Source organism: Macadamia integrifolia, chromosome 9 (assembly GCF_013358625.1).
Source record: "Macadamia integrifolia cultivar HAES 741 chromosome 9, SCU_Mint_v3, whole genome shotgun sequence".
Lineage (NCBI taxonomy): Eukaryota > Viridiplantae > Streptophyta > Magnoliopsida > Proteales > Proteaceae > Macadamia > Macadamia integrifolia.
This window is the reverse complement of record NC_056565.1, coordinates 13,331,484-13,348,282: the sequence shown is the minus strand read 5'-3', so window position 1 is coordinate 13,348,282 and position 16,799 is coordinate 13,331,484. Positions and strand designations below refer to the sequence as shown.

Below are 16,799 nucleotides of genomic sequence, written 5' to 3'. Positions count from 1 at the left end.
ATCCTTCTGAAGTTCATCTCCATGAAGCATACTTGCAACTCCAACGTCATGCTTTCACCCGTGAGTTGCATACCTACAACATCGTGCCTTCACTTATGTCTTGAACTCGATTACACTACCAAAAATGTTTTAGGAAACAGAAAAATCAAACACCTTTGTACAATTCCAAAAATCGAATAACAACACAACATTAGCCTTGAGAGGTAACATTTCCACCTCAAATGGTTGAACTAGGAAGCATAAACAAAGATAAAAGGAAAAAAGATAAAAAATACATATCACTCAATGAACCACCGATTAGTGGATATGCATTAACCAAAATAGTGTTCCAGAACCAGGCCACTAATTTTTCCTAGTGGCCTTCCAAATTAGTTCAAAAAATAGCCATCACCACAGCTCCCTACAAGGGTCTCCCAAACCCCAAAAAACAAAAACAAAAAAAACTACCCCAACCCCAATCCCAACCCCCAACCCCCAACCCCCAACCCCCCACCCCCCAAAGAAGAAAACAGCTTTGAACGACCCACTTTCTTCTTTTTCTCCCAACCCACGCATTGTGACCAAAATAAAGTCAACGAACAGACCAGAACCGGACCCAGACCCAGACCAGGACCAGGACCAGACTCGTGTAACCAAACAAGAGGTATAGATGGCGAAGGGAACGATACTTGACCAACTCAGACATAAGATGATACTCTCACGATACCAGAACACGCCCGATCATTCCCTGTGTCCAGGTAGCAGTCTCCTTGAGCTGTTCGTCATCGGACTCGAGACATTCACCCAAGAACTCTCCATAGAATGAGTGATCCTTGAACAGAATCTTGATCTTCGGACCAAGTGCATCTGCCAAGTCTCCCATCACTGCAACAGCAGCTTTCGTCACACCATCCTCCCTACAAGGAGCAACAAAGACATAAGAGGTTTAATAGATTAAACATAGAAAAACTTCAATTAGAAGAGAAAGCAGAACACACCCTACACCCACCTCTGTTGATCTTTGCAGACGACTTCAATGAACTTCAAAAGATGGGAAGCATGAGGCAGCATAATATCTGCCTTCGAACTCTTAAATCCCTGGAGGATACCCGAATAAGCTTCAAAAATGCCCCGCCTGAGTTGGTTGCCATAATCCATCATCTCCTCATCATCAGTATCCATCTGAGCACTCATCTCTGAAGCTGCCTGCATCATAGGAATTGCATAGGGGATGTATTTCTCAAATTGATCACCAATGGCAAGAGCAATATCTCCAAAGCAGGAGAATATTGGGGGTTTGACAGACCGGTGCAGCACTCCATTGGAGAGATCTTTCAGTAGGTGGGCCATAATGCCATCACAGTATGGCAGGACCTTGTCATCCAATGCACGGCAGATGTCACCAACCACCCCAACTGAGACGGCACAGACTTGGTACTCCTCAAAATTCTGCAACCCCATCTCCAAATACCTGTAGAACTCTGACATGTACTTGCCAAACTCTGGTCCAGTGGCATAAGCAAGAGCACCGATAGCGAGCATAGCTTCTTCATGCACTGTAGAGCTGCGGCACGCAAAGACTTGAAGGAACAAGACCATCATCTGATCAGCAGCCTGGAGGATTATGGTCTTGGTATCGTCAGACGCACTTAGTTTCTGGATGATGACCTGGAGAACACCACATAGCAGCGCTTGCAATTCTCCTTGCTTTTCCCTATCATCTGATGATACAATCTGAAGCTCCATTGTCTGTCCTAACCTGGCCATGATCACTGGAAGGAGCTGTGCTATTATGTGAGAGGCCTCTGCAAGATTGGCACATCTGACCACTTCATTCAGTGTCTCATATGCGGAGGCCCTGAGCCTAGAATCATTAGAATCCTTTCTGTCTGCAGTTGATAGGAGACTACTGATCATGTCCGGGAGGTACGGAAGTAGGATAGAGGAGTTTGTCCCAGCATCTTCATACCCCTGTGCAAGGTAGTAGATTGCCCCACAAACCTTCTCAGCAACATTAGGAGCATCCTTAATGCTCTCCAACAAGACCCCAACAACCCGTTGGATGTTTGCAGGAGAAACCACAGAAAATCCACTAGCAGGAGCATGCAATAGCTCAAAAATTCTACTTAGAGTCCACGCAGTAGTGTCCTTCACATGGCTGTTCTCATCTTTCATTGCATTAAGTAGAAAATCTACAGCTGCAATGACCAATGGGGAGAGCTTATCAATAGTTGGGCCATCAAGAATAGAACCAAATGCATATGTGGCAGCCTCTCGGCTATGCCAATCTGCTTTCTGTATGTTTTCTTGCACAAAAGGCATAACAAGGGGCACAACAGCATCTCCAACTGTCTTTGAAACTAGACCCAGGCAAGTTCCTCCAGCCATGGCCAGATTCCAAACTCCATCATCCTGGTCCTGATCCTCTTCTTGCTTCAGTAAAGTCTCCAGCAACATAGGAACCAGAGACAACAGAGCCTTCTCAATGAAATGGAAATTTTGAGGTGCAGCATCACTATTCTCAGGTGCCTCATATTCTTGAAGCTCAATCTCTTCATCACAGATAGAACTCCAGAACTCGATTGATTGGAGGGCAATGGCTTCCTCATCTCTCTTCACTGCATTCGATGTCAGTTCAAAGAGGGTCTGCATGTAAGGTTCAAGCACATCATAGTATGTTGACGAGATTGAGACAAGGCATTCAAGAGCTGCTTGTCGTATCTCAGCCTCCTTAGACATGGCTGTCTCACAAACCACCTTCATGATGTAATTCCGCTCCATCTCATTCTCAAAGTTGGTCTGCGCAAAATCTAAGGCATTGTACAATGCCCTAGTTGCTGCAAGACGAACTTCAGGGCTGTGCTCTGCAAGGTTCATGCCTTGGACTACAGCAGTGAGGACAGAGTTCACTTCATCCTGCATGAGATCATTGTGGGATATCTCCTCACAAACATATCCAAGAGTTTCTAAGGTAGCTTGCTTCAAGGCAGCAGGCTTGTCTTGCTGCGTCATATTGCCAAGCAAAGCTGCAATGAGTTCCGGCCACTCCTTGCGAGGAATTTCAATCGATGCAATCTTGGCAATTACTTGTGAGGAAGTGTGCCTTGCTTCTGATACCGATGATCCTAGGGTCCTAAGGAGAAGGTCTTTAATCTGGAGCTTAACAGAAGCATCCATTCCCATCCACTGTTGAACCAGCTGTTCTTTCCTGACAGCCTCTTTGGCATCTAATGAGTTCTTAAGTACGATACCAGCCAACCTGCGGGACTCAGGAGGTTTCCCTTCATTTGAAAGCTCAACCGACAAGGATAGAAGAAAAGCAGGAAGGTTTTGCTCCTGGAACTGCCTAAGGTTCCCTTCGGCTTCAGTCCGGATTTTGGCGTCCGGTGATTGCGCAGACAAGAGGAACTGAGTAATCTCCATAGCCATTTTAACTTTCTAACTACTCAAACGAATCAGCCAGAGGGGGTAAAACAGATAATAGTGTTAGAGATCTTAAAAGATGGCAAATGGGCGGAGCCCCAAACAAAATAAACAAAACAAGAGTGGCATAAAATAAAATGAAAAACAACTATTTATATCCATCGATTCAGCATCTAAGCAGAAAAATATACAATCAAGGTAGACTTATCCAACGAAAATTCTAAACTTAAACCCCAAAAACCACAGAAAAAAAGAGGAGACAACAGAAACCACCAAGGAAATGTACTCTGCCAAACCAGCGTCATAAATCCCAGCATAAAAAAGTGTGAAACCCATTCAGATTCCGGCAAATATCTAGAAATGCAAAACCCTAAAGCAGGGTGAAGGGGGGAACCTACAAATGAACACAGAGTAGTAGATCCACCATGAAAAAAGAGAATACAAACAGAAAATCTATAGATTAGAGTGAGAAGGCAAATATACCTTAGATCGAAATCCGATGTGACAGTAAAGGTCTCCGCTTTGCGATGAAGAAGAAAGCTAGGGTTTCTGCGTTCGGTGATTCGAATCGAAATATGCGAATCGAGATGAAAACAGGAAATAGGGTTTTGGCTTTCCTGTCAAACTCTCACTCGCCTTCTCACCGTCTAAAACCACTGGTGACGCCGAATTGCAATCGAGACTCTAGAGAGAGAAAGAGAGGATTTGGGTTTTGAACTAAAGTCTTGGAGTGGCTTTAAACCGCTTTATATCATTTTCGAATGCTTAGAAGAAGCGGGAGGAGGAAACTCAAGCGAAATATCCAACTTGGGGAAGCCACTAGCGTAGCCCTACCTGCCCCGGATCACCGACCCATGGCCATACCCCCTAAACCCTAATTGTCATTTTGAATTCTCCCCGTAACGGCGTAACCGAAAAAATGATAAAAAAAATGGGTCAATTTTTTCAAAGGAGAAAGAACTCTACCCTGGCGAGCATTCCTACGCCCAGACTCAATTGATGGTTAAATGACCACCACACCCTCATGATAGATGTCTATACTTACATTGTCATTCATCCACGAGGAACCATGATCAGGCAGCGGTCTTTCTCTCTTTTTTAAATATGACAAGATGTTTATTTACCATGTGGATAGATAATATATTTATTCCAAGAGCTGGATGGAAGACATATAATCTAGATTAGCCATGTACCAAATTTCATAGTCTAATTTAATTCTTTTTTTTATACTGGCACACGTCATGTATATGTTCATGCATGTGTACTAATGCTCTACACTTTACTAAGGTCTTTCCCTGACTATAACTGGAAATGGATGGTTATATTATAAAAACTCCCTTTTACGTTCCCATTGTTGCAGTCCCCAGTCCCCACTGATGCCCCACCCTCCAGGCTTTCCCTAACCCCACACTCGCCACCACAACTCTTCTTTGATCCCACCTATAGGCATCCCATCCTTAACACCTTGAGGATGTTCATGGTAATGATGAAGTGGTAATTCTGGGAGAAAAAGGAGGACTCAACTTTTATATTTTAAAATTACTAAAATACCCTTTTGTCAATTGGAGAAAATAAATAAACTGTACTACAAAAAATACAAAATTCATGAATTTAGTGTATTTTGTCATAAAATCTCCTATATTTGAATATGGTGCTAGAATGGCTTGATTTAGACATCATTTTATATGATTTTAGTCATATAGGCCTCACATTTAAAAAAAAATAAAAAATAAAAAATAAAAAATTCTCAACTATTTTTATTTTTTTTTTGCCAAATCATTACCCCAAATGCATTCCATTGGATAGTACTCCAACAATCTTTGCAATTATCTTTGCAACAAAGAACACAATCATGAGGCTTTGGGAAGTACTTATGCCCAAAATTACAATGACACTCATATTGCATGCCATACTGCAATTTTATCACATGACAAATCCATTAACACCCAATAAAATCGTGATCATATTCTTCATTTCCCTAACCCCTTCCCCTCCCCCCCACCAAAAAAAAAAACTCTATCAAATAGTTTTATTTTCATAAAAAATAAAAATAAAATGGCTAGAGGTAGTGAACTTAAGAGCATTAATGAATTATTACATGCCGAAATCTGATTGATATTATTAACCCAAACTTTGAAAAATGTGTTCAAATTAAAAAAAAAAAAAAAAAAAAAAATATATATATATATATATATATAGAGAGAGAGAGAGAGATATGAGCCCAATGCTCTATAGCGTGGATCTGCCCAGGGGTGTCAAAATGGAAGTCCAACAGAAAAGGCAAACTAGGCTGAACATAAAAACCAAACCCGATTGGATTGAACTCCTTACAACTTTTGGTCATGGTTTTTAGTTTTTAGAGAACTCTTGGTTTAGTTCCGGTTGGAACCATTTGGATCAATAAGACCGACTAAACTTTAACGAAATCAGAAATTAACCCCGATAATAAAATGATAAAAATAGGTTTTACAATAATTTTCTTTCTTTACGTGAAAATTTGAGACTAGACCGTTAAAAGACCGGTTAAGAGAACTGATGAGAGATTGAAACCGACAAACTAATAGCTATCGGTTTCACTTAGGATTTTATTGACTCATTAGTTATCAGTTCAATTTTCGTGTGACCCGATATATACTAATGACTATAAGATCGAATTGACCAAACCGACGTAGATCTGACCATGTCTACTATTGCCTATTACAGGGCAACCTGTGAACTTTAGAAATTCTCCCATTGGTATATAAATGTTGCATTTGATATGCATTCCTAGAATGCATTCTAAGTCAATGGTTGTGTTTCATAAACATTCCATTCTCAAAATTTTAGAATACGGTCAAGAATGCAGCCCATTCTGAAATGGGATATTTTTCCATTCTTCATTCTCCATTCTTCAGCTCTTGGCTCAACCCCGTGAAAATAGTTCTGCCACTAATCTTATGAAATGCACCTTCTCTCCCAAGGAATAGCGTCTCATTCTTACAAATCTTCAAAAACTATTTTTTTCTCTCTCTTTCTAAAAACCGTTTCTTTTGCCCCAAATCTCTCTTTTTTTCTCCTTCTTAAGATCTTCTCTCGAATCCAAAATCCTAGAATCTCCTATTTTCCTCGCGATCTTTACGGATTTGACGTAAGCAATACTAACTAAGGAACCAATCAAAATTTTTTATTTTTATTTGTGAGTTATTGATGTAATATTATATGGGATTTTCACTAAAGAGATTCCGCCCATGAGGTGTTTGATAAAATGTCTGAGCATTCTCACATAAAAAATGCATTTTAAACAAACATTTTATCCAAACAATGTTCTCATTCTCAGTTAAAAACACATTCTGTATTTTCATAATAGAAATGCACATTCTCATAATGAGAATGCATACCAAACACAGCCTAAGGTTACGTTTGTTATGATTTCTTGAAATGCATTATCAACCTAGAATGCATACCAACACAGCCTAAAATTGCTCAAGCATTATTCCTCTGATTTTTTTGGGTACCTATTACACAAAATGATAATAAAGTTTGGTATTCAAGTCTGCATACCCACTATCATTTTTTGGTCTGGTCGAAGCACAACTTGACAACTTGCCATATGGGGGTTTCGGCTGGGGGCTATGATCACCACCATGGAGTACCTTCTTTTTTTCAACCAAAAAAGGATAATAAAGCTTAGTACAGTCTCTCACACTAATAAAATTTCTTGTTTATAGCCAATATTTAAAAAAAGACTGTGCTAATTAAGCTAGAATCCCTCCCAGAAAAGTTTATTTTAATATAATCCCTCCCATGCCTTGATTTTCTTCTCTATCCCAAGAGAAAGCCACCATTAATTCCTCTCAGTTAAAGCATCCGGCACTAGTCTGAGACTCCCGAGATCCCTGCCGGGTTGGACTCTTCACTCCGCATAGCATAGGCTTCGTTCGCCAAGGAAAGAACAACGCGAGCCCACAAGCCTTTGGTGTGGAGTAAGACTCTGCAATTGATCTATGAGCACATTGGTTATCGTTCAATCCCTTAGGACAACGAACCCTCCTCCTGTTAGTGTTCCTCCAACAAGAAGAAGAAGAAGAAGAAGTTACCGGAAGAATTGAGGAAGATGAAGAAGAAGAGCAATTAGAAGAAGGAACTGCATTGGTAGTTGCAGGGAGGACGCGGCGTATAATATAGCCCGGTGATCGGTCACCTGTAGCTTCAATGATCTCTAAATGATCAAACTTTCTCATGTTATCATCTCCAAGAAGCAATGATTCTGATAAGAATTTATCCATTGCATCTGAGAAATAAATGTCATCGTTGTCTTCGTCGTCGTCCTCAAGGTCATCATCACTGTTGCCGCCACCGTTGTCGGCGTCGCTACTGTGGGTAGCCGCTTCTTTGGAAGGAGGACGCCGCCATCGAGCAGGTGGAAGCTTGGGAGGAGGAGGAAGGTCGTCTACTACAATGTCTTTTGGCATGCCAGGAGCTCTTTCCCATGAGAATGGGACCCTTTTACTAATATCACGAACCACTCCGCAGGGGGGATTCGCATTGGAATCCTCTGATGATAAGTGTGGATCGACCAGAGGAGCACGCTTCGTCGACAACAATGGTGCACTGAAGTCTAGATTTCCACGGGTTTTAGTCTTGTCGGCCATTGACAACAAAGTTGAAGGTAGCTAGCTTAAGTAGCTTTTCAGGAAGGGGGAGGGTGAGAGTGGAGGTAAGATTCTTCTGTTACGACTTTAAGAGTAGGCCGTTGTGAAGTAGTTGGAATGAATTATTGCAGCTTGCAGAAACAGTTGATGCCTGGGCATCTCGTGCAGACATTTAAATCATCCTAGAAAAAGTTCACCGGTGAAAGAAGGAAGAAAGGGAAGAACCACACGTTCACCCATGGTGGAGAGAGAATTTCGTCATCCATAGGAATTGACCCTCTGATTAGACTGAAGAAAGGTACTTCAAACCTTCAACTAGGGTTATCAATGACATTCACTCTTCCTACAATCATAGCATCAAATCATCCACCTTGAAGAAAACCTAAATCCTTGCAATTCATGTCCACAATTATCAATTGTTAAAATATGTAGGATATGCAAGTTTTTTTCTGAACTACTGGGGTGACATTGACATCCAAGAGATGGAGAGACTATAATGGAAAACATTTTGCCATCTTCCATAAGGAAAATCTGTGAAAAGAGTACAACATAAAAATGAAACAAATGTTACAAGACAATGTGAACATTACAACTGGACACACAATTCATCACAAGGTTTCATTTCATAATGTACACAATTTCTTTCTTTTCCTCCTTTTTTTACAGCAACCTCTAACAATGGAGCAGTCTAATGGGCAGCAGTTGTACCCTGTGCTAAAACCATATCTAATTTCATAATCGGGATATGAATATATACATAGTACTCTCACCTCCTCTTTCTTTTCTCATTCTCTTCTACCTCTTCTCTCCTCACGATGCCGATGAATCTGCACTAAGTTGCTTTTAGAGGAAATAGTTCAGAATCCAAAGACCAGAGAGGTATGTATGAGGCGACAACTATGGACTTCACCAGTAGTGTCCAAAAATTGGCAACCAGTAGATGCCGCCGACACTACGGATTTGATGACAAAAATACATCTTGCTTGATCACCTTTTCCCTTGTTGATCAATAGCTCGTTCATGTGCTTTATTATAGAGTTCGAGTGTGTCTGTGTGGCTGGGATCAAGGCAGAGAGCTGCCTCACAGTCTTGCAAACAGGATCCAGCATCACCCATCGAATCATGAAATGCAGCTCGAAGATGAAGAAGCTGCAGATCTGGCTTGAAAGCTATGGCCTTTGTAAGCTCCTCAATGGCTTCAGCTTCTTTGTGGTCATCCATCAGCACTGGAGGGACCCAATATGGCATGTTAGTAATTATTTAAATTTGCAGGTAGTAGGACAATTAGAAAAGCAGATGGAATTCACAGTTGATTTTGTAATGAAGTTATGCCAAAAATCCTTGAAAAACAGAACAAATAGATTAAATGAGCAAATGGTACAAATGTCAGCCTTCCTATAACATAAATTGCAAAAACTCTCTATAATTACTAATAAAGGTCATATCCACCTTCTTTTTTCTATTCTATGATTCAGTTTCAACTGACAAGTCTCTCTTGGGAGTGGATTTTGGAGGGAATCTTCTTTTTCCCTTTCTAATCCTTTCTTTCCTTTTCATCCACCATCTTCACTATACTAGTTAATGATCATAGTCTCAATACATTAAAATGGAACTGTCTTTCATACACACTAGCGAGTGCAATCAACGGGACAGAGAAGGTACTTGACAAAGTGTCGTGGACATTGCAGTATTGCACAAGAATCATTCAGTGCTCCCCAACCCCACCCCCCCTTTTTTCCTTTCTTTTTGGTTCCTTTTCTATATGAATTTGGTTGGTCACCTTGGTTCTAACTTAAGCACGAATACATGAATAAAGCACAGACGAATAGGATGAACTAGTGAATCCATTTTTTTCACTGAACCACCCTAGATGCTAGCCTTTTTCAACACATATAGCAGGAGACCGCCACCTTCTTAATTTTTTCCCCCAATTACTTACCAGATAAGATACAGTCAACTCCAAGAAAGGAAATAGTGAATATCTACTTTATCATAATGCAAAATCTTCTTTCCACTCCAATAAAGAAAATAGAGAATATATATGTATATATATATATATATATATATTTATTTATTTATATTTTATAGACAGTGAATATCTGCTTTCTTGTAATGCAAATTCTAGTTCCCAACTTTTTAAGTAAACTCTTTAGAGTTGATATTCTAGAGTTTTATTGAAAAAATTTTAATCATACAAAATTTTGGTTGCTACTGCATCACCAATCATCAATGAAGAGTTGGATTCTAATTGGTTAGAAATGACTAAATTCTTCAACCATGTTGCATCAATGATTGTAGGTCCTTGCTCTTGTGAAACACAATGGGCTGCTTTTGGAGACACTGCACATCTTTCTATAAACTCTAACACGTAAATCAAGAGAGATAAATGATCAAGAATGTTTGTCTATGAAGCCGATTCCTGATACACAGGTGTCTTCAAAGAGATTGCATGATATGCTTCCAACTTGAGGTTAACATTCTTCAAATTGAAAGAGCGTGATGCAGTCAACTCCAAGTAGTCAAGTTTGTTCTATGCTGTTCTTCTATATAGGCCGTTCTAAGATTCCCCCCCCCCCCTTTCTTATAATAATAATAAAAAAATCTATTAATAAAATGGAACTCTGGAGCGATGCAAACATATAGTACATCAACTACACCAGAGTGACAAAACCCCAAGGAGGTAGCTCAGTTGCCAAGGACTAACACCTCACGATTTAAGAGGTCATGATTTCAACTCTCCTCAGGTTCCAAATAAAGGACATATAATGGCCCAAATAAAGGAAAATAAAGGAAAAAGAAAACTACATATAATGGCCCAAATAAATAAGCTACTTAACCACCGTGGCATTGGCCAACTCATCAAACAGGTAATGGGATGACCCCATCCTTCACATGAAAGATGTTCCCAACTAAATCAAGGAACCTAGCTTTCCTTATGGGTAGAAGACAACTATTTAATGACCAAAACGGAGTTTAGATTCAAGAGTTGGCAGTTCTAAAGAATTAATCTAGATATTAAGTCCACACTCCATTGAGGTGGATGACAATGAAGCAATTTTCTGACTTTCTTATGAATTAAATATAGCTTTTTCTTTCTTTCACCCATACGATAAGAACTTGATTTGGATTCAACTACGACAATATTTAGGGCAGTCAGTTATAGCCATATATTTACAGCTTTCTAATTCGACTTCATATCACATTAATGGTGCCATAGCTCTTCCTCATTACAAGTTGGATTGTCGTTTCTATCTGTGCTTCCATTATGTTAATATCTCCCAGCCAATTGAAAACTAGATCAATAACTTCCCCATTTGGAGAGCCAACACATAAAGCATTGTCCCATACAACCTCAAGCCAAGGAACACCTCAGTTCACATACTGTCAACCGGAACTTTGAAGTATACTGCATAAATCAACTAAGCTAATTTTTTCAAGTACTTAATTCTCCTATTGTTCCTCTCAATCATTTCCCTGCACTTGCACCATGTATATAAGATTCCTTGAAATGGAAGCATTGCTTGGACCATCCTACTCATACAGGCAATGGAGATCATGGACTGCTGCACAGAATTTAGTTGAGTTCACCATAGTATGCGACTCATATGATGGTTAGATAATTAGACTGGTTTTATTCGAGTATGCCATATATAATCATAACAGTCTGGTTCTACAGGATGCTTGGATAGGAAAGCAAATGAGAGAGAATATTATCACATGCATAGCTTGCGATTTAATGGAATTCATGGCATACACTAAAAGCATGTAAAGCAAGAGCTAGCTCAAGTTAACATTTATCATAAAGAGCAAATAGTACCATGAAGAAACAAATATCGTGACCATTATTTAGCTCTTTGGATCTAGACTGAGATAGAGATTTGATCCGCCTCAGATCTTCTCTGGGAAATGGTTTAATTAGGAGGATAAAATGAAGGCCGAAAAGGAAATATCTGAACTAAGAATAGATCATCTGAACTAATAATAGATTCATGAATTCCAACCTAGAACTGGATGGAGTATTATAGCTGAGAAATAATGTAAAAAATACATTATTTCTCAACTATATTACTAATTAAGAAAAAAAGACTAGCTAGAAAAAATTGAAAAAATAAATTTGGGAAAATACAGAGGGTTCTAATGATCAGATAAGGATAAGATCTCAATTGGATTTTCAAAGTAGGATAATTTAGTATCTTCAGGCAATGGAGTTATGAGGTGATTGCAGAACAAGGAAAGTTCAGGTCCAAAAATCAGGGTGAGTTTCAGAAGTCAATGGCTTATCAAATACAGTATAAGATATCTTGAGTTGTCAGATGTAGTTATTGGTCTTAGGTTTGGTGGTGATTCACAATGGGTTAAAAGGGAAGGGGAAGAACTTAAGAAAAGAAAATAGCACAAGGACACACACAGAGTTGTGATACATAAGGTAAAATATGCATACTAAGAAGAGAGCAGAACATCTGAAGAACAAACAAATCGGTTAGTGCAGAGAAAGGGAGGTAGAAGAGTGGAGAATATCTATAGGGTTTCCAATGAGAAATTGAGGCATTTCACACTTCAGTCCGTTGCATCAATTCTGTGTTCACATTGGTAGAAAAATTTATAGACCTGACTCAAATCCTACAACTAATAAACCGAAAATGGAAACTAGACCTCTAAATCTGGCCCAAGCCTCCAAATTGGTTTCCAACCGCCCCCCCCCCCCCCCTTTTTCTCTTTTTGATGAATAAACCAGGTTGTACCTGACAAGCCTGCAAAATTATTGCATCAAAAGTGTTAGCAGATAGCTCACAGTGCTGAATGCACTTGGTAATGCTTGATATGCACACATAGGAGATATGACCCCTGTGTGTTATGTCCACCAGAAAGGTCAAGGCTAGACTATAATGAACGCCTGAAAAATATGCCACTGAACAAATAGGCAAAAGAGATATCTCCAAATACCAAAGATGACTTAATCTATTCATCAAGTTTCAAGAATTTAACAGCTAGAGATACCCAAGAGAGTATGGGCCAAAAATTAAGATTGACCATATGAGAAGAAATAACCTACTTGCAGAACCACATATCATGAAACAGATTATTAGTGAAAGGTCATGGAGCATACCTGCTGCCCTATATCTGTAGGGGTAAGTCCGCAGTGGGTCTAATTGTGTTGCCATGGTGAGATCATTCCTTGCCATTTCACGGTCACAGTATTCTGAACGTTTCTCATATGCTGATGCATTGTTTCGAGCCTTCTCTATCAGTTTTGTCATCTCATCATAGGCAGCTTTTCTTTGGTTCTTGAGATGATAAACACGTGCCAGGCCTTGATGTGCTCGTGTATGCCTTATGTTAAGAGCATTCAAGTAGCAGTCTGCTGCAAGATCCAGCTTATCACAGTCTACGTAGACACTCCCTAGATTATTTAATGCCTGCACGTATCACATTTGCAGAAAACAACACATTTCACACGACATGACCAAGATAACAACATTCTGTGTAAATCTGCAAGGCTTAAAAGTGGGTAATACTTACTTGTCCTTTCCGAAGACCATCAGAAGGGCATCTAAGAGCTTCCTCTAGAAGTTGAACGACATAAGATGAAGATTCCGTATCTAGGCTAGTGTCAGCTAAAGCATATGCTTTAAGAAAAAAGGCTTCAAACGATCTTTGAGTGGAAATGGACTCCTCAGCCTTAGCTAATGCTTCTTCACGATGACCTGTGTCGTAAAAAATCCATCCTTCATAGACAAGCCTTTCATGCTCAGAACTAGAATGATTTCTAGCCAAACGCAAACTGTGCATTGCAGCCTTTTGGCAATTTAACCTACATCATTCAAAAAATCAGGGATGCCGCTGCAATATGATAAGTTTGAACAGTGACAAAAATAGAGGGTAGAGTTTAAAAAATCTTACTCTATTAATAACATGAATTTAGCATTATAATTTTGTTTTTGTATCATGTGGTAGGCTCAACCAAAAAACAATGAAATAAGAAAAAATGGGCTAAACATCTAATGTATATACAGCATTGATATAAGGGGGAGATACAAGCAAACCATGCTCCATGACCACCACTTCCCATGAGTAGAATGAGAATGCATATGTGTTTACAGATAGGAAATTGCACACAAGGCTCTTCTCACAATGTTATTACCCCCATTTTTCCATAAATATAAATGATATACAATTATAAGAAGCTATGATCTATTCCACATAGATTCATCAAAAAGGGACAAGAATACTAAAAATAAAATTAAGAGTTTATAGATGCTGGGGGTAGAAGACATTTGAACAAAGCATTAAGAAAAGTAACATATGAAAGAACGTATAAATGATTGTGCTCACCTTAAAAGGAGGAGGGACTGCCGAAATCGTAAAAGGCTTTTCCCAGGGTCATTGGCCAGCATCTGGTGTACAACAGCCAGAGAGCCAATATCATCAACAGAGGACCATCGGTCATGCAGTTGCATCCAGCAATCAGCCTGGCTCCACTGTTGAACATGCTGGCAAAGGAGCCCGATCAGGTAGTCCCCTTGAACCTTTCCATGATACATCATGTAATTTGGGTCCAAAGTCAAGAGTGCCCTGATGTCTCTTAGAGCTCCATCATAATCCTCAAGGGCAATATTGAACCAAGCACGTAACTCAATGCAGTCGGGGGAGACCTTGAACCCAATGATCTTGTTGATCTCAGAAATGGCTGCTCCAATCTTCTTCTCTTCTACCATTGCAACTGCCCTATACTTGTACGGAAATGAAAGGGTAGGGTCCAACTCTGTTGCAGTTTGCAAATCCATCATTCTCTCCTTCCCAATACAATACAAAGATCGCTCTTGGTACATCCATCCAACTGGCTTATAATCTGAGATAAGGGAGTTCACCAACTTGAATGCTGAATACGTGTGCCCCCGTTTGTATTTGGTCCTTGCGACACCTGCCAAAGAATAAACATGACCAGAGTCTGTGGCTGCCTGAAACCATGTCTGGGCATCCTTATACTCTTTTCTCTCAAGCATCACACAGCCCAGCTGGTGCAATGCTAGCTCCTTCTGCCATCCCAACACTGCGCATTCTCCCATCCTCTCCAACAACATCACAGTTGTGTTTGATTTCATGTCATCCTCCATTGCCACCTGGCTCAAGAAGTAATACAATAGAAACGAAGCATGCCCCACCATGGCCAATCTCTCCCTAGCTTCCGTGCTACAAAACAATCTCATCACATTAGGATTGTACAAAGCCTTCGGTAGCTCCCTCAGTATGACCTGCAGGCAAGAAGCAACCAGAAGATACGCAGTCTCTTCTAACCCATAATCAATCAATATTAAGGCATCATCAAGATTAGAAACCAGTGATGACAAATTAGCATCACAAGCAGACTTCATTTCCCCGCAACAGAACCTGTTTGCAAAACGAAGCAGCTCCAATACAATATCCGGAGGAAACAAATCTAGTTTCCTTGTCCTGCTGTAAACCTCAACGGCTCTCATTCCATTTATCGATATCTCATTGTGTGTGAAATTAATCTTCTCTCTCCGCGACTCCGTAAAACTACCATAAAGCATTGCCATGAATGGTCGAGAGAGAGAGGCAATGTTGTATCGAACACATGTAACCTCTTCATCCCCAATGCAGAAAGAGATGTCCCCTTCTTCATCGGACGTTGAACATTCTTCTTGCTCCATTGAAATCCCAACATCAACATCTTCCCGAGTGTTCCAACGACACAAACAAGGGTCATAGACCGAATCTGGATCGTACCCAGACACAAGAGTGGCCTTCGGACATTCAATGTTGCGTCCGCTACAGTCCATGGAAGATGACCCATTGAGTTCATCCTCTCTCCTCTCAAACCTTAGCCACGCGGATAGCACAACTTTGGAATGAACGTCAGCCGCATGTTGACGTGCAGAACGGAGACTCCGTCGGAACAGTTTTGGGTCCGACAGACAACGGAAAATGGAGCACTGTTCAAGGTAGACTGTTGATTTGTCAAGAGAAGGAGAGCCTTCAAGGCGACGATAGACATCGGAAAGGGTATCAACGAAATTCACAGATTTGAGGTATGGTTCAATGGGGGGCTCAAGGAGGTCAGTCACAGGAAGCCCATAAGGAAGAAGGATTTCGTTTATGGAGCTGTTATGCATAGATTTTGAATGAATAGAGCTTGATTTGAGATGGTCATGGAGCTTATCTCCCCCACCACCACCACCACAACCACCAATTCCGGCGGCATTTGCAGATGGATTTAGGGCATAAACTTGTGTACCCTTACAGCCATCCACAATCTTCAAACTACGAATCGTTGTGAACAAATTGTGTTGCATCTTTCTTCTATTTTCCGTTTCGATCTCCAAATATATAGAGAATAACAAAACACAAAAAATCAAATACAGATAAACAGAGAAAGTGGTTGAATACCTTTGAGCTTCAAACACCCACCATCATGAGGGAAGAACTGACAGATACCAAGAGAGAAGGGACAAAAGGGGCAGAAGGGAAGAACGTTGTCGATGCAGATTACAATGGTCATTCCCTCATTCTCTTCTTCTCCTTCTTCGAATTTTCCTTATTTTCCAAATTTTTTTCTTGGTTGACAAAAAAAGAATTAAACCCAAAAATAAATAAAACCCAATAAAATTTTTTTTATTTATTTTAATGATTTGAAGAAGAAGAACTTTGGGATCTCCATCCCTCGTTGGTCGCCAACCAGTTGTTGCTGGGGTGACGTTCGTTGGAACAGCAAATCACTCTGTTTTATACCATCTCCATCTCCCC

General features: G+C 40.2%; 3 protein-coding genes across 3 annotated transcripts; all 3 read right to left on the bottom strand.

Annotated features, from left to right (window-relative positions):
• Positions 1–497: 497 nt before the first annotated feature.
• LOC122087900 (importin subunit beta-1) lies at positions 498–4,209 on the bottom strand. The gene is made up of 3 exons (XM_042657030.1): positions 3,886–4,209; positions 989–3,421; positions 498–896 (listed from the first exon to the last, which is right to left on the bottom strand). The coding sequence occupies exons 2-3, from the start codon at positions 3,406–3,408 to the stop codon at positions 698–700; spliced, it is 2,619 nt and encodes an 872-aa protein (XP_042512964.1). The 5' UTR covers positions 3,409–3,421; positions 3,886–4,209; the 3' UTR covers positions 498–697.
• A 2,837-nt stretch (positions 4,210–7,046) lies between these two features.
• Positions 7,047–8,319, bottom strand: LOC122089140. Its single transcript, XM_042658640.1, has one exon. It carries the CDS (start codon positions 8,031–8,033, stop codon positions 7,236–7,238), a length of 798 nt encoding a protein of 265 aa, XP_042514574.1. The 5' UTR covers positions 8,034–8,319; the 3' UTR covers positions 7,047–7,235.
• A 208-nt stretch (positions 8,320–8,527) lies between these two features.
• Positions 8,528–16,793, bottom strand: LOC122089139 (ethylene-overproduction protein 1-like). Its single transcript, XM_042658639.1, has 4 exons — positions 14,367–16,793; positions 13,554–13,845; positions 13,141–13,450; positions 8,528–9,259 (listed from the first exon to the last, which is right to left on the bottom strand). Exons 1-4 carry the CDS (start codon positions 16,346–16,348, stop codon positions 9,021–9,023), a joined length of 2,823 nt encoding a protein of 940 aa, XP_042514573.1. The 5' UTR covers positions 16,349–16,793; the 3' UTR covers positions 8,528–9,020.
• Between the last annotated feature and the right edge of the window lie 6 nt (positions 16,794–16,799).

Coding starts and splice junctions, on each gene's coding strand:
- LOC122087900 (XM_042657030.1), bottom strand. CDS start 3,408: ATGGCTATGGAGATTACTCAGTTCCTCTTGTCTGCGCAATCACCGGAC. Junction 897..988: donor GTCTGCAAAGATCAACAGAG/GTGGGTGTAGGG, acceptor TGCTCCTTGTAG/GGAGGATGGTGTGACGAAAG.
- LOC122089140 (XM_042658640.1), bottom strand. CDS start 8,033: ATGGCCGACAAGACTAAAACCCGTGGAAATCTAGACTTCAGTGCACCA.
- LOC122089139 (XM_042658639.1), bottom strand. CDS start 16,348: ATGCAACACAATTTGTTCACAACGATTCGTAGTTTGAAGATTGTGGAT. Junction 13,846..14,366: donor CAGTCCCTCCTCCTTTTAAG/GTGAGCACAATC, acceptor TGAATGATGTAG/GTTAAATTGCCAAAAGGCTG. Junction 9,260..13,140: donor CTACAGATATAGGGCAGCAG/GTATGCTCCATG, acceptor GGGTCCCTCCAG/TGCTGATGGATGACCACAAA.